This window comes from Haemaphysalis longicornis, unplaced genomic scaffold, assembly GCF_048455015.1.
Source record: "Haemaphysalis longicornis isolate Haplotype H1 unplaced genomic scaffold, Haemaphysalis longicornis Haplotype H1 scaffold_1, whole genome shotgun sequence".
NCBI lineage: Eukaryota > Metazoa > Arthropoda > Arachnida > Ixodida > Ixodidae > Haemaphysalis > Haemaphysalis longicornis.
In genome coordinates, this window is record NW_027526203.1 from 287,763,813 (window position 1) to 287,790,484 (window position 26,672).

General features: G+C 45.0%; 1 protein-coding gene across 2 annotated transcripts in view; it reads left to right on the forward strand.

The window, feature by feature from the left end:
* Positions 1 to 7,523: 7,523 nt before the first annotated feature.
* The window catches only part of LOC144147543 (uncharacterized), a 51,395-nt gene continuing 32,246 nt past the window's right edge, over positions 7,524 to 26,672 (forward strand). The window contains exons 1-5 of one of the 2 annotated variants that reach the window (XM_077679569.1): positions 7,539 to 7,557; positions 7,654 to 7,793; positions 12,855 to 13,088; positions 25,525 to 25,773; positions 25,844 to 25,959. In XM_077679569.1, coding sequence (XP_077535695.1) covers positions 12,866 to 13,088; positions 25,525 to 25,773; positions 25,844 to 25,959 — 588 coding nt within the window. In that variant the 5' untranslated portion in view covers positions 7,539 to 7,557; positions 7,654 to 7,793; positions 12,855 to 12,865. Of the gene's footprint in view, positions 7,794 to 12,854; positions 13,089 to 25,524; positions 25,774 to 25,843; positions 25,960 to 26,672 lie in introns of both variants that reach the window. The other variant, XM_077679568.1, reaches the window with a different exon arrangement.

A 26,672-nucleotide genomic window follows, 5' to 3' on the forward strand; every position in this document is an offset into this window, starting at 1 on the left:
TTTATCGGCTAAGCTCAGTGAGTAAGTACGTTAGTAATAAGAAAACAAAATTCCTGTATGACTCGGACCTTTACGTTTCGCATTCCAATTCTGTTTCTCAGTTCTACTGAGTTTTTTTTTTGTGTGTGATAATATTCAAGTGTTTCGGATGCATAGGGTTCGCGTGGTTTGGTTTGGGTTTTAGCAGTTGCTTACCAAAGAAAAAAAAAAGGCAAAGGCTGCTGCACCCCGGGGATCCTTTCCCCCGGGGTGCTCCAGCCTCACCCGATCGCTGACGGCTGGAGCGCCCCACGGAAGTGACGTCACCTGTTTTTTGTTATTATTTCTTGGATTTGGTCGTTCTTGTTGATCGCCGAAACTAGTACCAGAGTCAAAGCATTGAAGGACTCTGCTAGTACCAAGTACCATGCCGGCCGTGCAAAGTGGCCGTGCCGGCACTTATGTTTAGGTCGGCTGTGCTTTTCATTGTTTACGCGCCGTAAGCGCAGGATGATAACTCTCCTCCTTGGTACATCGGCTGTCGTTCGGTGTTGTGTTATCTACGGTGCACCTGCGGGAAAGGAAGAAAACCAGTGGAGGATTCGGAGGGTTGTGTTGCACGTTTAAGTTCGCCGGCTTTTGTAACCGCACTTCTTTCTTTCTTTTTATTTTGAAAGGTGTGTGCGCGCGCCATTTCACGCCATTAGGTTTGATCCGCTGTGGTTGAATAGGGAAGAATGGGTCTGTGTCCTCAAACGTGGGCACTGGCTGAAGAGCTAGGCTGCCGGCAAAGGTCTAAATAGTGTTGCACGAAGGCTGCTTGCGCTCCCATTTAGATCATAGAATCTGTGGCTTTTGTGGGGAGAATAGGCGGAAGGAATACCTTTAAAGGCCCTCATTTGACAAGAGTTCTCTTGGGCCTAGATTAGTGGTACCCACTGGATCTTCCGGCCACTAAATAAGCTTATTTAGGGGCTCTTGTGCACTCTAGTACGCGCCGCTGAACACCAGCGTTTTTGTCCGTATAGTTTTGGCCCAGCAGCCTGAAATGTTTTGCAACCTCACCATACTTTCTGTGCATAGAAAGACCAGCAGGTGCCTTATTTTGGGGGGGTGAAATCAGCACAGCTGGTACAAAAGAGGCCTGAATTAAAGTTTATTGGATGTTACAAAAAGATGTTTGGAGTGAACACTGTTAATGCCTCTTTTCGTCGTGCCTACAACTCTGTATATTTGGTCATGTTGTACCAACTTTTCCGAGCTTCCAAAGTTGCAAGGGATACACTGCAGTGCTACAAGTACTGATCACAAAGTGTCAAAAAATTTGGCTTTTGGCTTCCCATTGCCACCCTTGTTAGTGATGGCCTGGGAAGAACCACGCCGAAGCAGGATAGCACCGACCAATCCAGGAGATACACTGTACTTCATTTCACCAACTTCATAAAAATTGTGCTCGTAATCAATAAACAGCGAGAGCACAGCTCTGTACCACACGTGACACGCTGGTAAGGGCAGCAAATGTAGCGCCAACAATGGTCTTTCACATAAACTGTGCCCACAGCTCCTGTCAGCACCAAATTGATAACAGCGTTGTTGCACATAATTACGTATACAAACGTCATGGAAGTAGTGTTGCTTCTGGTCATAGCAGCAGCTGTCCAACAGCCCACCACTGCAAGTGCTGAAGAACCGGCCAACCATGTGACGTTTGCTGTCCAAAAAAAAAAAGCACTCAGGCCTTCGTTTTCTGACAAGCAGACTGGATGCTCATCACGCTGAAGCTCCCCCGCAGTAAGAGCTATGTGTGCGCATCCGTACGTGCTGCCACGTGCAGCCTGGCAGCACGTGGCAGCAAGGTTCCATTCTGCCAAGGTGCCGGTTTAGCGCCGTGGTGAGAGGATTTGGCTGCTGCTCTGGCGAAATGAGTTCAAGTCGTACACCAGTCCATACATCGGGGGCCCCGCCGACGGCCACGTATATATACGGTCACTTTGCGCGTTTGATGTTACACCTTCGTCTTTAAAATTGGTGAAACTTGCACTAAGTGACACAAGGCGAAGCTGGAGGATTTCTTTTTATGTTAGCACGACACCAATTTATTCACGTGTTCCGTCGTCGCCGTCACTTCTCACTGTGGCAGTAGTAGTCATCGTCATATCCATCTGTCTTCCGCATGCATGACTGGTTGACCCGGATCGTTTTGTCCGCAGGCTTTCCCATTCCTCCAAGAGTGGAACGCGTCGGCACGCGCTAGAACCGGCTTCGCGAGCTGGGCGTCTGCGAGCTGTCTTGTGCTCTTCCTTGTGCCGCGGACGCACGTGACTGTTTCCTTGGTATTTCTGCGAGCACCACGCGCAAGCCAAGACGATGCCGGACGCTCATCGCAAAACGCGTGGGTGGTAAACGGCGGGAGTAACTATGACATGTTTTCTGATGGCGCCGCACACATTGTTGCTGGCCTTCAATTTATGCACACGGAAGGGCACTCGTAAAAACTTATGCGGAATTTAAGAGCATTAAATGTATTTAATGTCAACACAAACACCAATCCAAAGTAGCAGCCCATGGGCTGAGGTGTTGCGCTACTGAACACGAGGCAGCAGGTTTCCTGGGCATACCAGTTTTTGTGAAGGAGGCGGAAAACACAGCTGTCCGTGAGTAAGTGATCTTGCTGTTGATTGAACACTTCCAGGTGGTATAAGTTTATTCATTGCCCTCCACCATGGCATGCCTTATTCATGGTGCTGCTTCAGAACACTATGCTACAAACTTATCTTTTGGGTCTTAACACTAGCAGCATTTAAATGAAACATCTTTGACATTGTATAACTGTTCTTGAATAATTATTCATTTTATAATGAGCACAATAGCAGTATTGTCATAAAAAAGAACTGCAGCTAAATTATAAATCCTAATTGTTGTATGCTAGTAACATGTTGCAAGAAAATCGAAAATGTAATAGTTATATCCGTTCGCTCACCAGCTGTACAAGTTGTACCTGTCCCACGAACCTTCAAATGCTGATTAGTCTCATGGCCAACACATGAGCCATACATGCCCTTCTGTTCCCAAAAGGACTAAACAAACACGCAACCTCCAAGAAAACACATCAGGCATTGGGAAGAAACATTTAAAAATGACTCACTTTATTTGATCGACAACCAGTACATTTTCCTTTTATAGCCCACAAAAGACCATTGCCAGCACTGCATTAGGGCTTAAGAACTTTTCTGCAGTTGGATTTGGCAACAGGCAGAATGCACCATTATGTACTGGAAACACACATGACAAGCCACAGCTTTGACCAGCTCATTGGTTGCACTGGGTGTCAAGAGATAAAAAGGAAGAACCACGCCAAATGCTTTAATGTATGCACGTTGATCAAACATTAATTCAGAGTGTAGAAAAACATCCCTTCCAGCATGTTCAGCTGATCAACCAATTTGTGACAGCCTTATCGAAGTGAAGGCAAGAACGAGTGCGTGGCAAGATTTAAATGTGGGCTTTAAGAAATGTAAGTTGTCTGTAGGCTGTCTGCAGTCATAATTACTATTGTGCGCCAAACACCCTAGTACACTGAGTGCAGTGAACTTCAGCAATGATAGTAGTCATAAGTAATTTTTATCGTATGTTGACCGTTGCGAATCCTAGTAAACTGTTACAAGCACCTGGCATGCTGGCAAGAGAGAGGTAGAGAGAGTAAAAGATTTTTGAAAGGAGAAGAGGCCAGCATTAGAAACTGAACTTGGGCCTGCTACTTAAATCCCGCTGGGGCATGGAAGGTACTGAATACTGAGGGTATGAGAAATGACAGTGAAATCAACCAATGAACTTTGTACACTTAAAGCATGTATAACATGCAATGGGGCGCAGAAACAGACTAATCACTGTATAATTCGCATAACATATTTACCGACCATAAAAAAAAGTTTCGCAGTTTGTGAAATTTCACCACCAATACCCAAAAGTCCAGACAGGACAAGCAGCGATTTGACCGCTCGATCTTGCTTCTTCGTGTCAGCCCACGTGCCCAAAATCTTTCGTTCAAACAGAGGGTAAGCATTCAAGCGTAGTAAGGCTGCTTCAAGGTCTTTTCACCCACTAGTATACCTTGGTCAAACACTATGCAAATGATCAATTGTCTCTGTACAGCCTTACACAGAAGGCAGTCTGGGCTGTCCTCGCGTCCGATTGTGTGCAGATACTTTCAGGTCAATGCTACTTCAAGCCGCAGCCTGTGTAGCAAGGTTTCATTGACTTCAGTGAAGTTGAGGGGCATGAGCGAGCCAGAACCTTTGCTCGGGATCAGTCCTGGGGAGCTGTTCCTGTCAATTTTGTGGGTCAGACCAATGCAAGGCAGCAGCTTGTGCACGGGCTCTGTAGAGTATTGCGTTGCTATCTTGTCTTACGATGGGTGTAGCCAAGAGAGGGTATATCCTTTAGCAGGCACAAGGCAGCATTTCCTTCCCAGAAAATTAGTTGTATAATTGTAATTACACTAGCTAGTTTCGAATAATTCTTGCAAACAAAGAGCACGACTACCAAGTGTAACAAAGGGAGGAGACAGCAACGACTTCCAACTAGTGCCTTGTTTGAAACCTATGACCCATATAAATACCACATGCACTTTATAACATCAACATAGCAAAAACAGCACAACACCATGCTGCAACTTTTCTGCTACGACCCCCATGAGCACTGCCAGCTTTCAGGCCCGCAACCTCGTTAAACTCAGTTTCCCCTTGAGAACATGATTTTAGCGCTAAAGACGACAGACACACTTTACTGGTGCTTGCATCTGTCAAACACCAGCAAACATTAGTTATCTTGAAATGGTACGGGGTAAACTTGGAAGCTGGCACAATTCAGTGGGATGGGAGTGGCAACCAAAAATCTGTGCACAGTACAGCCCCTGTTGTGGCATTTTTCAGCACGGCGACAGTTGTCACACCACCCTTGTTAACCTATATTCGAATCTCCTGATACTATGGAGAGACTTGTTGCATTGGTGGCACACTGGAATTACCACTGTGTCGAACCATGGAGCCTGCCAGTTGCCATTCGAAGTATGCAAGTCTGCCGATGGAAATTTTTTCTGGCGACTGTTTCTTGCTGCTTCCTGCTGGCACAGCCATTCCATTCCACGCAAACAAAATGCGCGCAGGCCGCATGCAACAGTTTGCGTTGTTGTGTGAGAAGCAGGTTTGCCAACGGGTACCAGTCGGCTGCGCAGTAGCACCCAGTGTATGCTTAGATGCAGATACCTAGCGGGTCCGCCTTGGTTCATTCCGCAGAGGCAAAAGCAACGCTTTCTCATGTTTCTCTGATGGTGCTTTTCAATGGAGTCAACTATGTATTGCACTAAACAAATAGACAGAGAAATATTTTATGGATTTGCGAGCAGAAGGATGCTAGGGCTTCTACCCCGTGAGAGCCGTTCTTAGTCCAAGTGCATTGAAACCCAAAAGCGCCGTCAAAGTTGCCCACCCCGGACTTCCACCACAGCCTTCACCATCCCTAGCGTTACATCTGTATTTCTGAAATGATTAGTAACGATTAATTATTAACAGTGACTCTTCACGGCTAGTCAGTGAGTGGAAGTGTTTTGGTTTGTTGGGTAAAAATCAGAACAGACTGCTTTCACCATATGTTGTGAAGTGGGCGTGACGGTGACCCTGGCTCGTTAGTGAGCAGAAGTGGTTTTGCCGGTTGGGTAAAAATCAAGCATGACTGCATTGAGGAGCAGACGAAGAGTGTGGAGCACGTCAGACATACTTTTAGCCTGTGTGATCAGTGTACGTGCTTTGTGCCATTGAGAAAGTTAGCAGGTATATCCCGTGTATTACGTTTTTTGCAAGTTTGTCCAACATATCTTTGGACGCAGCGTTAAATCATCAATTCCTTTTAAAAGCAACACGAAGCCAGCAGGTGAGAAAGAAAGAGGTATGTTAGTAATACTACTAAAGGAAATTCAGGCTATTAGCAATGGTTCAGAACGACATGTAAACAATCTTTGCTAGAATGCACAGTAGTTGACGAAACACTGCAGGGCACATGCACACGTGATTGCAAAGAGGGTTATGGCATGTACAGGTAAGTGCGTAAGGCTGATTTAGTGCAAATATGCTGCATGCACACATAAATAAAAAATACCATGCAAAAAAGATGAACAAGGCAAATGAGGTTAGAGCAAATAGAAACAGCAACTACGCAGAGTCATCTAGATGGTATGCTTAGAATGTAGATAAAACAGTTCAACACAGCACATAGCACCTGTTATTGCTGAAACCACTGACGCATCACCTAGCCTGTCATAAATGGGCAAGATCACATACGTTTGGCGACATCGTAAATTTTGGAGCACACGAACACAACACACACGGAAAATGCCATAGTAACTCCACGCTTGTAACGACAGGGATCACGGCAAGTTGATGCGCACGAACGAGAACTAGCTGTCACTGCGACGCACCATTGCTAACTGATGGGGCTCTAGATTATTCACGTATACACTCCTGCTGCGACACGAATCTGGACACTTGCAAGTCGAGTACGGAGCAGTATCAAAATATTTGCCTCGCGTTGTGATACCGACACAACACCGTGTATAACGATGACTGTGATGGTATAGCATCGATGACTGCGGCGCCAGCAGCTTCACACAAACAATAAACCTCTGGAAAACTACGACGCACCACACACATCGGTCACGTTTTGAAGGCAACACGGTGCTTCGTACCTTGCTGCACATTTTGGGGCAACAATTCTGATACCTGTACATATTTGATATGAAATCATTGCGCTCTGCGCAAGCGCTGACCAGCACTTCGCGTTGCTGCCACGAATAGTCATCGGACTTTGCGAAGACACAGGCTTGGAGCTGAACACCTCACATGAAACGAAAACACAGCGCAGCACCGCACCACTCGTGAGCGACTCCACACAACGCCAACGCTTGTACATTCTTGCTTGCCTCGGCACCGCGCGAAGACGGAATATATATGAAACAGGCCAACGGAACAAACTCGGAACAGACGTGAACTCTACCCGTACGGATGCCAGTACGGGGCCAAAACGCCAAAATTCGCTCTTCGATCGAATTCGGCCTCTTCTCCATGCCGCTCGTACGTAGGTCATCCGTAAAACCCGTTGTAAATCTATAAAAAGTGCTTTGTTAACACAACTTCTTCTACGCGAGTGTCAAAAACAGTAACAAACTCGAGCTTCGCAGAGAAAAATATAATGCAAACATCTACAAAGCGTGTTCGTGACGTCACGGTGACTAGGTGACGTCATATTAAAAGACAATAAACTCAGGCTAAAAATAAATCTTGATATTAAAATATTAATGTGTCGCTGCCAAAAGTATATGCAATACTATTGAAATAATTGCAGTGCAATGCAGTTACGCAATTTTTTTGTTGACGTACGTCACTTCCGTGGGGCGCAGCAGCCAGTTCGGGGGGAATCGGCTCGGAAGCCCCGGGTTGCAGCAGACGCAGCCAAAAAAAAACTCTATGGTTGGTTTTGTTGTCCTTTCATTATTTCCGTGGCACAAGGCACAAGGCACAAGCACAGGTAACGTAGGCTCGTTCAAAGAAGAGCACTGTAGTTCAGAGACGGCGGCTTACCGTGGCTTACCTGCTGACGACCACGGGACCACGGCACACACAGGGTTGTTCACAGCCACAGCACACAGCAGCAACAGCAGGTTGCAGCAGTTGCCGTACCAGCCGTACGACGTTACGGAGCATTTCTCCGTTCTTTCGAGGAGCCCGCATGAGGAATGCGCTTCACCTGCTTCATGTAACTAGGTGAGGCGCTTTACGTTGCGGACTTTTCATGCTTCAGCGGTCTGTTTTAAACAAAGCTGCTGAACGTAGTAATTTGCGTGATTGACCTTCTACCTGGAACTTTTATTTGAACTGAACTGAAGGAAGTTAACGAGCTGTTGCGGCATAATCACTGAAGTTGGCAGTGTTTACGGTGACGGTGTAAAGTATGTCGGGTTGTTTTAAGTCTCGCCGCTTCGCAATAAAGAGGTGTCATTTCGTGTTTCTGTTGGGCGGCGATTTGGAAGATGTTTTCTTGGTGTGACTCACCTTCGGAGCACGTAAAGCCGCCAGCGCGAGCTGCGGATTTGTCGGAATTAATGAGGTCCCGCGTGCTGCCGCGTTTACCGCTTTGTCGGTGCACAGTTTCGTGCAGCACCCATTTTTGTTTTGTTTTGATTTTTTCATGTGGTGTTCGTGATCTTCGCTCAGAGTGGAGTGCTTGTGATCTTGGGTAGATCACGCCCATGCAGTCGGCCCGGTCTTCCCGAAAATAACGAGGTCACGTAGGATACTAATCGCTGAAGTTCGGGTCGCGTTATCTCACTGTGAGGGCAATAAACCGCGGAAATTCCATGTGTTTAAGTCGTCTTATTTCGAGCACAGCGTACGACGTGTTTTTCTCGTACTGCCCGAAACGATCAACCTAAGTTTCGGCGTGGGGGCTTTTTGGCGTTTTGTGTGCGTGTATGTGAAGCAGTCTAATGTAAACGGGAAATGAGAGGGTAAAAAAAAAAAAAAAAACACGGCTGGAATGAGAATTGTTGCAACAGGCGGCGTTGTAACGAGAAGCGCGTCTGCGAATTACCGTGCTCGAAAATGTGCCGGATCAGGTATCCCTGCAGGTGGCTGATTTAAACGGCGGCATTACCCGTCGTAATGTGCGCCTTACGAAGGTCCCGGTGTTCAATTAAAGAAAGCCGTCTTAGAGCGACAGCGTCTTGTTGACGGTGGCATTTTTTTTTGCTCATTTACTCATATTCACACACCTTGATAAATTTTCAGAAATTTCATGTCATCTTTCCGCAAGTGTCTATCTCAGCTCGACGTTTTCTCTTGCTGTTTTTGTGCTTTTCTTTGAAGCCTCAGTGTTATTTTTTACTGATTCCGTGCATCATTTACAATATTGTCCCAGCAGTCTAGCTGCGACCTAAGAGTGGCACCTGGTTTGCAAGCTTCTATCTAGTGGATAAGAAAGCTCACTTTTCAGACTGTGTAGGTGGCGAGAGAATGAAATAAGAAAGCCAGGCATATTTTTGAGTTATTTTTAGATGCCAGCCGGCTATAATGCCTGTCATACGACTGTTTTAATGTTAATTGAAAAGAGTGACCATTGAACTTGTAGGCGATTTGGCATTGTCACAAGCCACTTTCACTGACAATTGGATTTGATATTGAACACAGTGGAGTTTTCCGCAAACATACCATTGAACCGGCTGGCGACCACTGGGCTATCACTTGCAGCGTGCGCCCATTTGGCTGCCATGCTTTTCGCAGTCATTTTTTGTTGCATAGTCAAAAGACCTGGTGCGTCTGAATGTTCACGTGATGTGAAATATGCCATGCGGCATGGCACACAAGCTGAGCTGAAACTTAATGCACGTTTTGCAAGCCTACTACCAATCCAGGTTATGGTAAAATTTGTTCTAATTTACCCGCTGCGGTGGCTCAGTGGCTAAGGCGTTGTGCTGCTGATCCCAAGGGCGTGGGCACAATCTCAGTCGCAGTGGCTGTTTTTTTTATGGTAGGCGAAAAACAAAAATGCCCACTTGTTGAGAATTTAGCGCACAATAAAGATCCTGAGGTTGTCAAAATTAATCCGGAGCCATCCAGTATGGCGAGTCTCATAGCCCAGGAGTAGCTTCAGTGTGTCTTGGAGTGGTTCATGCAGAATAATTTCCGTTTCGAGCAGCTGATTTCAATTTTTTTTCGCCAGCTTGGCATCTAGGCAAAAAACGTTCCATTCTTTGGGCACTGCTGAATTTTAGTTCAAGATGAGCTGATCATGGATTGTTTTTTTCTTTTGGTACTGAGAGGACTACATGAGACAAAAACGCAAGCACTGTATGAAGCAACAAAAACAGCAGGTGCAGCCACACCAGTGCTAGTAGGACTGATGACTGGAAGATTGGTACCAAACTAGAGTATAATAAACCTCTTTTCTCGACATTTATAGACTGTGACAAAGCATCTCATCCAATAGACACCAGAGCAGTGTTGGAAGTGTTAAAGGACCAAGAAATAAAAGATACCTATATAAGAATCCTAGACAACATATATGAGGAATGTACGGGCGGGATAATTCTTAACAAGCAAAGCGAAAGTTTCTGATACAAAAGGGAGTGCAACAGGGAGACTCGGCAAGCACTCACAAATAATGAAGAGTAAGCTACCTCTGTCCCTAAGAAGAAATGTATTCAACCAATGCGTTCTACCGGTGATGGCATATGAAGCGGAAACTTGGCGTATTAATAAGAAACTGAAAAGTAACCTTTTGTCGGCACAACGAGCCGTGGAGTGATTAATGATAGGAGTAACACTTAGGGACAGGAAACGAGCATCCTGGATCAGGGAGCAAACTTGAGTAGAAGATATCAGTTCAAATTAAGAAAAAATGGTCTTGGGCTGGCCATGTAGCGAGACGAAGTGACGACCGGTAGACCATGAGGCTAACAGAATGGATACCGAAAGAAGGGACTAGAAGAAGGGGATTGCCAATAAGAAACATGACGGAGGGATGAAATTCGGTGGCCAACAGTGGGCTCGAGCGGTGCAGGACAGGAGCTGTTGGAAGGTAACGGGAGAGGCCTTCACCCTGAAGTGGACCTAAATAGGCTTAATAAGTGTAGCGTCCTGGGCACATTGGTACTCCATTGTTGAATAAAATGATTGCGCTAAAAAGGGACACGGACGGAGTGAGGACAGACACACACGGCGCCGTGTGTGTCTGCCCTCACTCTGTCCGTGTCCCTTTTTAGCGCAATCATTTTATTCAACTAAATAGGCTGTTGTTGATGATGATATTTTTTCCAAGTGTAAAATTAAATCAGAGAAGGTCCTCTCTCCCCCCTCCTCCTTGAAAATGACTAATTGGCAACACAAAGAGAATATTAAAAGAAAAATTTGCTGCATAAGTTGGATATCTGTTTCCAACATTGCAGTAAGGCAAAAGCAAATGATATGCACGACAGAGCTCAAAAACTGTGCAGGGCTCACTTTTGTTATAGTTTAAACGACGCACCGGGATGCGACTTTGTTGTTTGCTGCTTTTATGCTTCTTCCAGTGCATAACCTGGATTTTTTTCCTGAGGAAATAAAGCACATCTTTTCCAAAGAACAGGATTTAACAAGAATATGGCATGCTGTTCACTGCTTCAGTTGATTGCTGAAGTTGTGCGAGGTGCAGATAATGCATGCCCAGGACAATGTAAATAAAGCTCAGGTGAATTGTGGGCCACGATTTATGCATGTTGTCTGCGAAATTTCCTATTCCTGTCAGAAATTCTCAAGCTTAGACAGTTCTCCCAGAGCATAAAACAACTTGACTGCGTTCACTAAGAACTTGCAGCAGGTTGCTGCAGACGAGCAGATTGTTTAACTTTTGATTTCCGAGGTTATAATGCTACTGTGTATGAGATTTGGGCACAGATGTTAAAGAACAGCACAGTTTCTAAATTAACTCGCATCACTCTTGTGCAGTGCTTCATAGCCTGGGCACAGCTTTGGCTAAGACTGAGGCCTTTCTGACTTACTTCCAGCTGCTCTACTCCTGCGGTGTTTGAATCTGTTCACTGCCCCCGTATTTTCTAATCTCATCGGTCCACCTGAGGTTATACCCCTCTCTGCTTCTCCTGCAGCCTTTCGATAGCCAGCTGTGCGTGTTGTCCACCTGCACCTCGACATACTAAACACCGTTTATATATGTTTTTAAAGGGACAGACAACCGCTTTTTGTGGAGTATATGCTCTTTATCCCAAATCAAAGGGCATCACTTAACACGCCTTGAACCCAAACAGTTTTCATGAACATGCCTTGAACCCAAACAGTTTTCATGATAGGACCCTAGAACATTTGAGGGAGGTATTTTCATACCTACCAGCCTTGCGTATGCTGTCAAAACGAATGCTGGCTACCATAACCGTGAGCCGCAGAGCAACATACTTTTAACTGTACGAGATGAAAAGAGGTGTTTAAAAGCTTGTCCCCAGCTAAAATGATAATAAAACTTAATCTTTTCTTTTCCTTTATTTGGTTTTTGAATTTGGCATTGAAACCGACGGCGTTGTGTGTATATGTACGGTAGTGTCGCATTTAGACACTGCATCTTTGAGGCATCAGAAAGTTTACTGCCAAATCAAAATTATTTACACCAGTTTATTGAGAAATTCATTGTGGTTACCCTACTTTATAGTGTCTTTCATTTGAGCTAGAGGACATGCTGTCCACAAAAATGGCTTGTCTGTCCCTTTAGGCCCCACAAAAGTACTAGCAAAGGAAACCCTCACTGTGCCAAATTGTCCTGCATTGCGGGCAGTGTGAGGATAGAACTGAGGATGCCAGGAAGTGCACCTCTACTGTTGGTGGCTGACTACCAGTTGGGGGGTGCCTTGCTCATATGCTTCATCCGCAGATGTTGTAAATGACTCGGGAAGAGTGGCTGTCCCAAGCTGCTTACTGTATAATAATGGGGGAGCTCTAGGTGGTCTCACAGCTGTTTTCATCTGAATGACAATAACATTGTTTATTTTCCCTGTTTTATTTCTTGCTTGTATACCTTGTTTTTTCTGTTTTATCTGTTGTGCTGTTATATATTGTCTAGCGGGGCTTTTCAAGCACGGGTAGCTAATTCTGACTTCTCTTTTTTTCCCTCGCATGAGTGTCACTCTTTTCGCTATGCGGAACCTTCTACTGTGGTGTACCTACCTCCAGCCCTGGTGTATGCATTCAATGCCAAATTTGAACTTTGGTTCTTGCAGTGCGTATCTTATGCAACCATTCTTGCAAGAAAACAGGCATGACTCGATTTTTTTTTTTTTTCTAAAGGGTGGCCAGCCATGTCTGAAAGCGTGGAATCCAAGCCCGAGCCGACACCTGACAGCGATGCTCAGCCAGCTCCACCTGTGCCCTCCAGGGAGCGCTCCCCGCAGGGGGATTTGCCCAAGAGCTCCTGGGTAAAATTTGACGATGATGGTTCTGCAGCAGCCACAATTGAGCCTTCACAAACGCAAACAGTTGAGCCCCCCCTGCCTCTCAAGGTGGATGCTCCGCTCAAAAAAGGTAAGCAGGGAAAGGGATCGACGTCAGTCTTGCTAATCATCCACTGGGACTAGAGTTCCTTTATGTACAGTCGAGCCAACTTATAACGGCTGCAGTTATAACGAAGGCTCGATTGTAACGAACGAACATGGCATGACTGTCACAGTATGCACTTAGACAGGGGTCGGCAACCTTTTGAGGTGGAGGGCCTAGTTACATGATAGTCGGGGGTCGGATGGCAGAATAAGGGAAACAAAAAAAATTTCGGAAAATTGAACATAGTGTAGCAAACTGGAATATAGAATAGAAATCATATTAATGTTTATTTTCAGCAAGAATACCACGAGGTTGAGGTCAAAACTGCATGTCAGCCTTCAGATTGTAAGTGAGAAGGGGAGGAAAATGGGGTCTGATGCCTTGCTGAGGGTCGAAAAATACCGCCAACCCCTTCACTAAGGCGATGGCATTAAAGGGGCCATGCAGACAAAATACGCTTGTTTTATTCGAAAGATTTAGTGTTTTATAATGCCCGCAGCGCTTGTCCGGCAGCAAAGGATGCTTTATTCACTCAGAAATTAATAAATTTAAGTTAAAATATAATTCTCCTGCTGAATCGTGTGTTTTGTGACATCTGCGATGACACAACAAAAACAGGTCCTCAAGCGAAAGTTAGTATGCCGTTTACTGTGCAGTGGACTCCGGAGCGTCTTATTTACCATCAGTCTTCCTAGATGGCACCACCATACTGTGCAGGACCGCTGTTCACCCTCGTTTTGTTTCTGACCGTATTTGCACCTGGCTTGTTTTTGTTGCGGTTGCAAGTAATCGTTTCGTGAAACATTCGGTATGCTCGACAAACAGGGTGACGTAAGACAATGCCGCTTATGCCAATCGGCCAGTGTCGTGAGACAACCCCAAAGTGCCGGACTGCTGTGCAGCTATAATAAGCATAGTGCACGCAGTACCGACAGCAGTAGGCACCGGCACTTCTATGTTTATGTGTACTTTCGTAACATCCATTCTTTCACCCCACCATTCATACTGCTATAAAATGAATATGCATTACATTGAAGCAAAAATAGCTCGTTCTGCAAGCTTATAAGCCCTGCCTACTTGCGTTTGCTTTTTCTGGCCTCAGCTTATCGCACAGCTGTGCATATTACGTTATAGGTTTTAGTGCCGCAAATGAGCTATTGAGTCGCATGGTCATTCCCCCTTTTCCTAATTATACACCTTATTTGAGCGAAGTTTGCATTAAAAGGTGGTTTCAGTATGATTCTAACGAGGCAATCTTTGGAATGAACCAAGCTTTTATTCTGTCTGCATGGCCCCCTTAAAGTTCCAGATACAACAAACGGGCGTGAGGGTGCAGCTCGGGTTCCTCACCTGGCCGCGGCAGGCAGTCCCACTTACCAGTTTTATCGCCACTCCGTGCTGGTGAAGTGTGATGTAGCAAAAAAAAAAGTCGCAGTTGTGGGTTCAAGGTTTCACCCCCCCCTTTTCCTGGGCCCGCACATGCAGGGAATGGTGTCAAGAGGCAGGACTCGAGATAGGAAAGACGATTGGCAGGACTCGCAGAATTTTGGTGTTGGCATGGTGCCAATACGTGAAAATTGTGCGTGGTGTCTCCACCCCCACCCTGAGCCCCTTCAGCCTGTGGTAGGACAAAGTGGCTGGATGATTTCAGTTATGGTGGAAGAAAAGCTACAGCTCTGCTGCTGAATTAACTATGCTTGAGGTTGGTATCCTCTGTTCCTGTTCGCTCGTACATTCTTCTCCAGCACGACCGAGAGAGAAGAGAGGATTGGAAAGAGAGAAAGAGAGAGAAAAAGAAATCTGAACTTGCGGCATAAAGCCGAAGTGAACTGCGATGTGCTCCGTGCTTTTCGGTCATCGCTGCGCTATTTTTTGAGTTGGCGCTATTTGCACCAGTGGCGGCGGTTTGAAAGCATTTGGAGGAGCCATAACTGCCACAGCTGATATTTGATGGCTGCTTTTAACACTTTCCTGCCCATGGGACGAGCAGTGATTTTGGGTAGTCTAGTGAACAATTTTTTCTCGGTCGCAAAAAATATGCAATATATAAGTGTATGGTATCAAATTAAAGAAGAGTAAATTTACTTCGCAGTGGTGATTGTTCAAAGCAGAAATGTTTATTTTAAAAAAAGAGAGAAAAAAAAAACCTGTAAATAAAAGTCTTGGGACAAACAAAAAAGTTACCAAAATGTTAGTGTTGCTCTACAGAGAAAATATACACAAAAGATTTAAGGTATACATTTTGTACATATACTGTCAGTGCAAAACTTCTGCAAATATCAAACACCTAACTGTAAAATTTCTTGACTGACAAAAAAAAAAAAAAATTTAGCACTACTGAGTTTGGTGCCAGTGTGCAAAGCAGTTCCTCGAAACATACATTGGCTGCACATGCTTTGCAGAAAACATTGGTTTTCTGCTCCACTGTTTTTTGTTTGCAGCAAAATTCGCAGTTTCGATACTTTTACATTTTCTGGGGCTTGCATTGAACAAGGGTATCAAGGTTGTGGGTTTGGCACACTGTCACTTTCAGTGCTGAAATCCGATGACAAAAGGTTGTCCGCCGAGTCAGTGCTGCTAATGTCATCTAAAAAGTCGCGTGTATAATCGTCCAAGTCACTAAAAATGCAGCGTTTCCACAGTGCTGTAGCGCACGATGTCAACACCCCTCGGTATCATCCGAGCACCCTGTCACACGACACCAGTGGGGCTTTAAAAAATCACGGTGCGCAGAGAGAGAGAGAAACACATTTTTGTTAAGCATTTCCTTTGGTCAGAGGATACTTGTTGCTGCAGGCATAAGCCGAACAGTGATGTCGGTAGCTCGGGTGACCAGGGTGGTTTGCACGCGTGGGTCTGGGCTACGAAGTGCCTCCTCCCACTGCTCCTCAGATGTGATTAGGGGAAAGTTATTTTGAGGGCAGGCCCATATTATGTGAGATAGATTGGCTGGAGCGCCGCATAGGGGGCAATCAGGTGTGGGGTATACTGACAGGTGAATATGTGTTAGCCTTGCAGGATTTGGGAAGGCATTTGTTTGTAGGAGGTGCCAGACGTGTGCTTGCTCACTAGGTTTTTTTCTGCCGGAGGGTAGACCTGGAGGCAGAGGCGGTAATGTTGCGTGATCTCATTGTAAGACACTAGTCTGTCCCTTGCAGATCTGGCTCCATGGTTTGGATATAGGCTAGCTCCCACTTGGGTGGTGAGGCCTCGGGTCATTTTGTGAGCTGCCTCGCTTCAATCGAAGCCAGAGTGTGCCAGTCTCCAGACCAGTTCTTCAGGGGACAAGGGGGGATTTTGGTTCAAAACTTTGAGTGCTACTTTGGAGATTAAGCTGGCAGCAAAATTTTGAATTGTGGTTTTAGAATCTGATATGACTGTGGTTGGGGTGGGTTGCAGTGAAAGTGCTATGGCTATTGCCGCCTCTTTCGCTGTCTCAAGACTGAAGGTCTTGATAGTTGTGGTATCTAAAGGACTGAAGGTCTTGATAGTTGTGGTATCTAAAGGATTCTTACTGCAGTGATTGCGTACGCCTCGTGGTGTTTACACTCAGCTGCATCAACATACACGACATTGGACTTGCTTCCAAATTTTGTCTGGAGAGCTCGAGCTCTTTTTTCTCTTCGCCCTACGTGATGTGGGGGATGCATGTTTCTTGGGGTTGGTCTAATGATCAGGTTTGTGTGCGTGTCATGCGGTATCGGCAGTGCGCCAGTTTGTTTAGCAGGATGTTTGATACCTAGGTTGTGCAGGACGTGTACTCCTGTTGGGGTTTTGGATAATCGGCCATATTAATTTAACAGGTGGGCTTCGATAAGTTCTTTGGCTTTATTCTACACTCCTAGTCCCTCGAGTCTGGCTGTGGAGGTGCACAGGGGCAGGTGCAGCGCGGATTTATATATTTTTATTATTAACTGATTCACTTTGTTCAGTTCTGCAGTGCTTGTGTTTAGATAGGGCAAAGAATGGTTTATTCTGCTGATGACAAACGCTCGTACCAGCCTGATCCCCTCCTCTTCTTTTAAACCTTTGCATCCATTTGAAAGTCGGCGAATCAGACCGATTGTTTGGTTGAAATGTCCTTTGATTGCTTGGAGGAATTTAGTGTTTGCCTTGTTGTTCTGATTTTGGAGGCCTAGGATTTTTAGTGATGAGACCTCTGGAATCGGACTGATGTTTATGTGTATTTTAATGTTGGGGAGTTGCTGTTTATTTCGTTTAGGGGGATTAGAAGGAGTTCAGACTTATTTGGTGATTATGGTAATCCTGCCTTCTTCGCTTCTTCTATTACCACCTGTGAGGCCTTCTGCAATGTTTCCTCTTCGTATGTGTCGCTACCGTCTCTCATCCACAGAGTGATATCATCTGCATACAGACGAAATTTCAAGTCGGGGATCAGGTTTAGCCTTTTGGGAATGTTCAGTATTGCCAGGTTAAATAGGAAAGGGGAGAGCACTGCCCCTTGCGGTGTGCCCTTGTCTGAAAGTGAAATAGTGCTCGAGGTGACACTTCCTATGTTAAGTACTGCAGTTCTATTTGTAACGAAGTTCCTGATGTAGTTGTATGTGTGGGTTCCTGGGTTGGTTGTTTTTAGCCCTTCCATAATGGCAGCGTGGGTGACATTGCTACAAGTTTTGGCTAGATCTAGTGCCAAGGTTGCCGCGGTGTCTAGGCTATCTGAAGGGGCTATAATGTCATGAGATAGCTGGAGCAGGATATCTTGCGTAGACAGTCCGGCCCTGAAGCCTATCACTGTGTGAGGGAGCTGCTATGTATCTTGTATGTGCTGTGTCAATATCGCTAGGATGATATGTTCCATCACAATTCCCCAGCATAAGGTTAAAGAAATTGGTCTTAGGTGTTTCAGATTTAAGGGTTTGCTCGGTCTCGGAATAAATACAACTTTTGCGTGTTCCCATGCCTGAGGGATGATGCCTTCTTTCCAACATTGATTGAAAAACTTCATGATGTTAGTAATCGACTCGTCATCTTGATTCTTCAACACCATCTTGGTTATTTAGTCTAGACCAAGGACTGACCCTGAGCGAAGTTTAAGCATTGCCGCACGTACCTCTGCCTCAGTTATTTCCCTGCCCATCACCAGGTTTGGTTGCCCGCTGTACTGGGGGAGGGATTTTGGGGTTCCAGGGGGGGGGGGGGGGGGTAGGTTTTTCTAACTTGTTCTATCAAGTCCCCTCCTCGTCAGTGCCTGGGAAAGCTTGGATTATTTTAGTCAGTCTGTGACTCTGGTCAGTTTTGCTGTGATCTGGGTCAAGCAGATGTCCGAGGAGCTGCCATGTTTTCCTCATACTCGCAAATTTGGTCCCATTGATCTTGAGATAAGTGTGTTGAATGCCTTTCTATTTTTTTATCAAGTTTAGATAGTTTAATTATGAGTTAGCAGTTTTTTTTTTTTTTGCCATATTTTTTGTATGCTTCTGTAGGCTTCCTATAGATGGTGGGTCAACCGCTTCAGAGGGTATTTCCAGATCCGGATTTTTGTGGCGACTTTTACATCTTTCAAAAGCTGATCGACCCATTGATCTATGCATGTTATTTTCTCAATGCTATTAATAGTTCGTCGCTCAATTCTCGGATCTGTCGGATGTCGTCCCAGTTTGTGAGGGTTTTCTGCCAAGGGACGTGTGTGATTTTATGTGTTAGCATAAGTACAGCCTGCATTATACTATAGTGGCTGCTACCGAGAGATGTGTCTGTTACATTCCGGGTGGCCTTCCTTATGTGTAGTGTGAATGTGAGGTCAGGGGCGGAATCTCGCTGTACACTGTTGCCGATTCTGTTTGGCGGGTTAACTTCTGTTTCTGGTGTGAGGTGATGTATTTGTGCCTGATCCCAGAGGTCTCGTCCTTTAGGGTTGCAGGTTGGGTACCCCCAAGCCATGTGATGTGCATTAAGGTCTCCCACTATGATGAGAGCATGAGGTCTGGCTTCTTTATGCGCTAGTGAAAATAAGATTAAATTTATGGTCTGTAGCTTTCAGAGCACTGTATAAGTTGAGTATTAAAAGTTGTTTCTCCCCTTATTTTCGGTAGAATTGTTATAAAGTCATGGGGGATTTTTACACTGTCAAATTGGGTTCTATGGGCGGGCAGATTTCTGTTTACCAAGACAGCCGTTTTGGAATCATCACCGTATTGGAAAGCTTTGTAGCCTAGCAACCTAACTACTGTGCCCGTTTCTTGTAGTGCTATTATTTCAGAGGCGTTTCCAGGCTTTGTATATGCAATTGTAAACTGCTCCTTTTCCGTTTCAATCCTCGGCAATTCCACTGCCAGACTCGAAAGAGGATGTGTCTTTACTGCTCAGTAGATGGCGCAAGCTCTTAGAGCGTACTGGGAAAGCGCCAAATTCGAATGAGAAAACGTCAAAATTTGAACCTGAAAGCGTTGATAGTATACTATCGATTTGAATAGGTGTGGGCAGGAAAGGTGTTAAAAGAGGTCAAATGATGATTCATAGCACAGTTTTAGCAACAGTTTCCTATAATTGCGGCTTTGTTTGGACCAGTAGTTTCATTCTGGTGGGAGAGCAGTAAACTTGCCTGAGTAGCTTCACTGCTGCAGCCAACGTGCAGGTGATGTCCGTGGCCGCGTCTGTGCATCTGCCATATGCATGCTGTGGTTTCACATGCACAAAAGGCTTATTAATAAAACTTATTATGAACTTCAGATATAACGAACAAATTCAGTGTGACAGTCGAGTCACGCTGAATTTATAAGTGGGTTCGACTGTAGCTCCCATAGGAAGCTAGAGTTGCGTGACCATCCACCATCTTGAAATCCAAATTGACGCAGAAGAGTTACTTTTACTTGTTGGGCATGCAGGAGCCCCCACGCTGGCGGCCAAAGTGTGGTCGGTGGTGCTTCGGTTGGGGGGGCTTTTTTGTGCAGCATTGGATTCCTTGTGGAAGAGGGTTGCATAACTGTAGCTCCCTACGGGGGCTTTATATAAAGGAACTCTAAGTGGGGCTTCATGATGTCACTCTTAAAAGGATACTGAACTGCATTGTAAACATTATATGATTACTTGTGCAGATGAAAGTCTGGCATTCCTAAGCCATGGTTTGACCACTGTGGGTGGAAGAGGGTCGCGTAACTGTAGCTCCCTACAGGGGCTATATAAAGGAACTCTAACTGGGACTTCGTGATGTCACTCTTAAGGGGGGACATGGCTATTAAAACTATTTCTTTTAATTTTTAAGTGAACTCTGTGAAACTTGCCAGTCTTGCTGCTTTTCCTCCACTGAATTTCATATATGCTGTTACTTTTTCATTCGGTCAATTAGTTCCCGAGATAATTAACCATTTTTGGAGGAACAATAGACAAAACACGGTTGGTCATAAAACTGTGATCTTTACATTTTCCAACACTGTGAACTAATTTGGAACTAATTTTACAGCTCATTAATCTTTGGTCTTTGAAATGGGCACTCAAAATGGTTCCTTGCCACAAGGTGCCACCAAAGTTTAATGAGCTGTAAAATTAGTTCCAAGCGGTGCATCAAGAAACCGCTTCTCTTATTACACTCACCAGGGTTCATAGTGTTGGAAAATGTAAAGATTACATTTTTATGACTAACCCTGTTTTGTCTATTGTTCCTTCAAAAATGGTCAATTATCTCTAATTATCTTGGGAACTAATTGACCAACTGAAAAAGTAACAGCATATTTGAAATAAGTGGGGGAAAAGCAGCAAGGCTGGCAAGTTTCACAGAGTTTACTTAAAAATTAAAGAAGTTTTATTAAGAGCCGTGTCCCCTCTTAATAGGATACTGAAGTGCATTGTAAACATTATGTGATTACTTGTGCAGGTAAAGTCTGAAATTCCTAAGCCATGGTTTGACCACTCTGGGTGCATTTACACGAATTTATTGAGCAGGAAAATCAATTGTGAAAGTGCTATTCCCCTTTCTGGAACCTCCTTGCCGATTTCTTATACCATTTCCTATGAGTTGCAAAGTTTTTGTGGATTGACTTGACAGTGCGGCTCATAGAATCACTGTCAGGCCACCGGAAATCGTTTGTGAAGTGAAAATTGATCCCCACGAGATTTGTTCCCTGAGGAATGTGGCTCTAATTTAATAGTTTGTAGTATCCAATATTGTAATATTGCCCGGCTGCCTGGTTGCTGCAGCCGAGCAACCAGTTGAGTGTATGGTTCGCCGAATGAAAACAAGACTTGGAACAGTTCAGACACAAAGCACGAAACCACTATCCCATTCTCTACGTGCTCGGAATGATCGAAGGTGTAGTGAAGAAGCAGCTTTCCAGCGCGGGGCGAGAAGGTCCTGCAAAGATGATCGTGCTCTCAAAACCCAATTCGACGTCAAGGCATTTCACATTTTTGTTGACAGGTTATTCTGACATGAAGGTCAGCGCTCTGCTTCTTGATATAAAAGAATTTAGCACCTTCTTTTTCAAAACTTCGTCTTCGACATTGGCACCAAAAACAATTAATCATTTACATACGTAAACACTCTCGCAGCCAAAGGTTCTGAAATACTGGCCAGAGTGCCGAAATTTACGTCTGAAGAACCTGTCAACATGAAGCTGCAGTCTCAAGTCCAAGGTAGGTTTTGAGCAGGATCATCTTTGCAGGTCCTTCTTGCCCTTTGCTAGACAGCTTCTTCTGTGCTGCGCCTCCATTCATTCCAAGCTTGTTAAGAATGGGATAGCTGTTTCGGGCTTGGTGTCGGGATTGTTTGTCTTGTTTTCACTTGGTAAACCAATCGTGCAGTCAACAGGTTGCCCAACTGCAAGGTGCAGGTTACCCACGTACAATATTGCAGGCTTCATGCGGTAGGTTAATGAGGGATATAAATTGAATGAGGAGTGTACAATGATAAAAAGAAAAAAAAAAGTAGTCTGAAGGAAGAACCCTGAAAGGCCTGTTATCCTATGCATACACAACCTCTCTAACAGGCTAAAAAAGATGGCAGGAAATTACATAGTGGTTTTTCAGCAGAAAACAAAATAGGAAGTGTGTGGTCAAGGGTGAAACAGAAACTTGAAGAAAAAATGACTTCAGAAACGACCGCACAGACACAACGCAAACACGAGTTTGTTGAGTGTGTTCAAAAGATAGTGTACAGGATACCCATCTGAGTTCGCATGCTAACGTGTAAACACACCCCATGCTTCGATAGCACTGTCATCTTATTCAGCCATCCTTATTCAGCCCGATAAAACTTCAATAAAAATCGTGAAAGCTTTTCTTATCTCTGGGCACAAAGAAGAAAGCGTAAGTCGTCCATGCATCACCATTTTATTAATGAGGTGGCATTACTGAGGTCACATGTTTATATAAATCGAAGGCACATGTATGTTGGGTATGCCGATATTGGTATCCCAAGATGTCGTGCATAGATGTGTTGGTTATGTAGGTTTTTTTTTTTTTTTTTCACCAAAAATAATCCAGTTGTTAAACGTGTTTGTCCTTGAATGTCCTTCCCTAGTCCTTGTTCATTCAGCCCATAAAGTTGATGCTTAGTGTGTGACAAAATTGGGTTTGTGACCCCCTTTCGGGGTCAGTCACGCGGGCCTGTTGGGCTTCGTTTGTGTCTGACCTCCAGATTACTTTCAAAATGCAAACGAAACGTGGATACTGTGTGCTGTCACTGACCACGAAGTGAACCGAGGCGTGTCGGCTGTGAATTTTACAATTGGATCGTTGTCCTTGTTGCACCGTTGCAAGAGAGAGAGAGAAAAAGGGGGGGGGGGGGGGGGGGGAGGTTGAAACATGTTTTACTTCAGTCATCGTCTGCACGCACAGGAAAATACTGCATTTGCTATCCTAAATAATTAAAATGCATAGATTTGGAATGTTTACATGTTTACATTAGCAGAAAGCACACATTTAAGGTCACATATAGTCGAGTTTTCTGCAGGGTTCGCACAGTTCCTTGAAAACCTGAAAACCTTGTAATTTAGAAGCGTCATTTTGAAGGCCTTGAAATTTTTGGAATTTTTATCAGTCATTAACCCTTTCAGACGCTGCTCACTATATATCTCCCCCTACAAATTTTTTTTTCGTTTCTATGCACTGTATCTCACCGAATAGGATGAATTGGCAGGTTACTGGCCCCAACACAATCTTAGTTTTTTTTTTTTTTTACAGTGATGTACAGAATTGTGTACATGGCATCACAGAGGTCAGGAGCGTCAACTAGCGCTGAATATTTCTACGTACATATATATTTGTGTATATGCGTTGTTTCTATATTTTTTAGGACCAGAAGAAGTCTTTTGAGGGAACATGGAGAAAGAGTAGGAAAAGCTCACCCGCTGAAGCCGTCACGTGCGCCGCCAGGTGTCCCTAAAATCTTCATTGTTAGACAAAGGTTACAAAATTATGCTAAACTAGCGAAAACTTTCAGTTTTGGTATTTCGTTTTGTAAAAAACCACAGGATTGACATGTACACAGTTGTGTACATAGCGTCTAAAAGGGTTAAAATAAACCTTTGATTTTCGTAGTGATAATCAGTGGGTGCATCTTGTCACAAGAATTTGAAGTGTTTTTTATGGATTGTAAGTTCTAGCTAATGTAGCAAAGATTTTAACCATCAAGTTTCAGTGTATTGCACAAAGTTATTACACATCTAGCAGATTTTTGTTAGCCTAGCCTGTGGATGCTTGCTTGTTAGCTGCGCTTCATTTTATCCTTCTGCGTTTGCTTTTATGCGGCAAATGGTGGATGAGGACATTGTTGAAGTTCATAATTCCCAGGAACTGCACCTATCAGCAGAGTCGTGACTGAGCAAGGACCCATACAGAGGCAGGGTTTCGCCAGACCCAACATGCGCAAATCATTCAAAATGCTGGCCATGTGGAAAAATGTTTGACACTTCTTTGACGCGACAGTCTGCACTAAAAATCCATCAGCAGATTGCGAAGCACAATGGCAACATGGGACCTGTCCATACGGTCCCAGCACAGTAATTGCATGCAAGGCACATGAGTTGGCGACAGATGCAGAGATTTTGTGGACGTTAAAGGTGGTAACATCTCGCTCCTACAGTTTGTCATTGCATGCAAATTACCTGTTCAATAAAATGTTCCCCGATAGCTGAGTTGCGAAGGCCTGGAGAGACAGTGCACTTACCATATTTTCGCGCTTATAACCCGCACCAAAAATGCGAAAATTTCAGTGGCAAAGTAGCGGTGCGGATAATACGCGGGGTTTTTCCTTCAGTGCAGCTTCACGGCAATGCGCGTTGTGCCATGAAGCTCCTACGCTCTAACACTGACGAAGCTTTCCATGGCAGTGATTGCGCAAAATATACAAGGACAAGGAAGAAATAACAAGGATGAGCGTACTCTCACAACTGAATTTTGTTAGTGAATTGTGACTTTCGCCTTTCAGTCAGTGTATTCTACTTGCTAAATGTACGCTTTTTCTGTCTACATAGTATGTGATGCGTTGCTTGAGCAGTAGCTTTGGTGCAGCCTTTCCTGTATCAAATGTGCGCACAATACGCGAGGATTTTTTTTCTTGTCCGGCGGGCTAAAGTTAAGGTGCGCATTATATGCAGGGGCGGGTTATACGCGCAAAAATACGGTATGGGGCATGCCTTGGTATTTGGCCGTTTATACTTTCATTTCTCTTATCCACGCAATGGGAGATAGATTGATTTGATTGATTGTAGGGTTTAACGCGCCGACGCAACACAGGTGGTGAGGCGTGCCATAGTGGAGGGCTCCGGATTAATTTTGACCACCCGAGGATCTTTAACGTGCGCCTAAATCTCGTACACACGGACGGTTTTGCTTTTCGCCTCCATCAGAAAAGCGGCCGCCACGGCCGGGAATCGAACCACCGACCTCGTGCTCAGCAGCGCAACGCCTTAGCCACTGAGACGGGAGATAGAGAAATGCGGCTGTTACGTCGTCCTGTTTGATGGATCCGCTAATTATTACTTACATCCAAGAAAATAAATGTTCCAAAATCTGAAATCTCAGGATAAGAGCAACTTGCAGGAACAAGGCAGTTAAAAAGACGTATTGTTGAAAAAGAGATTGACAACATGAGAAAAATGAAGGGAAAGCTTGCAGCAACAATTGCTAATTCAATATCTTCAGCTGACACTTGCTGACAAAGCATGAGATACAGGCAACATTACTACGTGGTACGATCAGACAGCCTGAGAAAAATAGCAAAACCAAATAAATAAATAAACACGAACGAAAAATAAAAAAAAATTAAGCTAGGGGAGCTTTGAAGAACTCGTTAGCACTTTTTTGAGTATTATGCACTAATGTTCTGAGCTATTGTGCTATAAACAACTTCTGCATTGTTTTGAAAAAGTTATATTTAATCATCCCAAATCAAGCATTAGATGGGGTCCTTGAAAATAAATTTCTTGGTCCTTGGAAGTCCCTAACAAATACATCTTGCATGCAGTGCCTTCCCCCGGTGGCCCACGGCCAGACCTGGGTCCCCTGGCGCCCCCGCGTCCCCCAGCGAGTGCCAGCTTCTCGGTGCCCCCCGTGGCCGTGTGTCCCCCTGCACCAGCGAGGCTCAAGCCACGTGCGTCTGCCGAGCCGCAGGTGGCCAACCACACTGTTCCTCCGGCCACCCACAGGCTGGAGTCTGTGGCCGTGCCCCTCAGCGAGCGCCTGGCCACCAGATCCTCTTCTGCCACTGGCTTCAGTGAGTGTGGGGGGTGCAGGGAGGGGGAGAGACGACACCACCGGTTGACACGGTTTCTTCTGTGCTCCAGATAACGGGGACATCATTGTGAATGCCCTGCCAACCAACAGGCGCTGTGCGTGGATCACTAAAGCAGAGTTCAAGCCTGAGCTGGTGCCGGAGGAACTGATGGCCACGGGACTCACGGTAGGTCCTAGCCAGGTGTCCCTGTGCCTGCACACTTGCCGGGCGTGCACACCGGGGCCATTTCTTTTGCTGGCGGTCGACAGAACAACAGTGGACAGACTATCGCAGGAGTTGCGTTACTGTTTTCCGCTGTGGGCGACTGGCTAATGTTGACAAATTTGCTGATGGTCTGCCAATTTGTGTTTTCCACTTATTAAAGACTGTCCGATTGTGAAACTTGCTCGAAAGTTGGTTTTGCCACAAGGTGTGCTGCCAGATTATGCCAAGAAGGAGCCCATTCATCTTTTTGGCCGGCCCTGCATCACTGACAGCAGCGGCAATGTCACAGCTGCAGAAGCATATTTAGCTCTTTGGTCAATTACCTGCAGGTGTGTGGGCCATGACTTTGTGAAGTGATGTTGCCACAATGCATTCTGCAATACTCGGCGTACCAGCAATGTATGGCTGCTGCTGTAAGAAGTTTGGTGGCCTACTTGCTGAACGAGAAACACTAAAGTGTAAAAACAAGGTGGTCTATATCGACGGATTACAGTGCCAATAAAAATACTACGCCTTTCGTGGCAGGAGCTTGGGTATATCAGTGCAGAAAGTGCTTGAAGCATAAAAACGGGCATCGCCCCCCTATACATTTGCACTACGATTTGGAACCACTCTATTTTTTGTCAGAAAAATCAAAGTCAAATTTGCACCACTCTATAGCGCCTTTTCCTCCT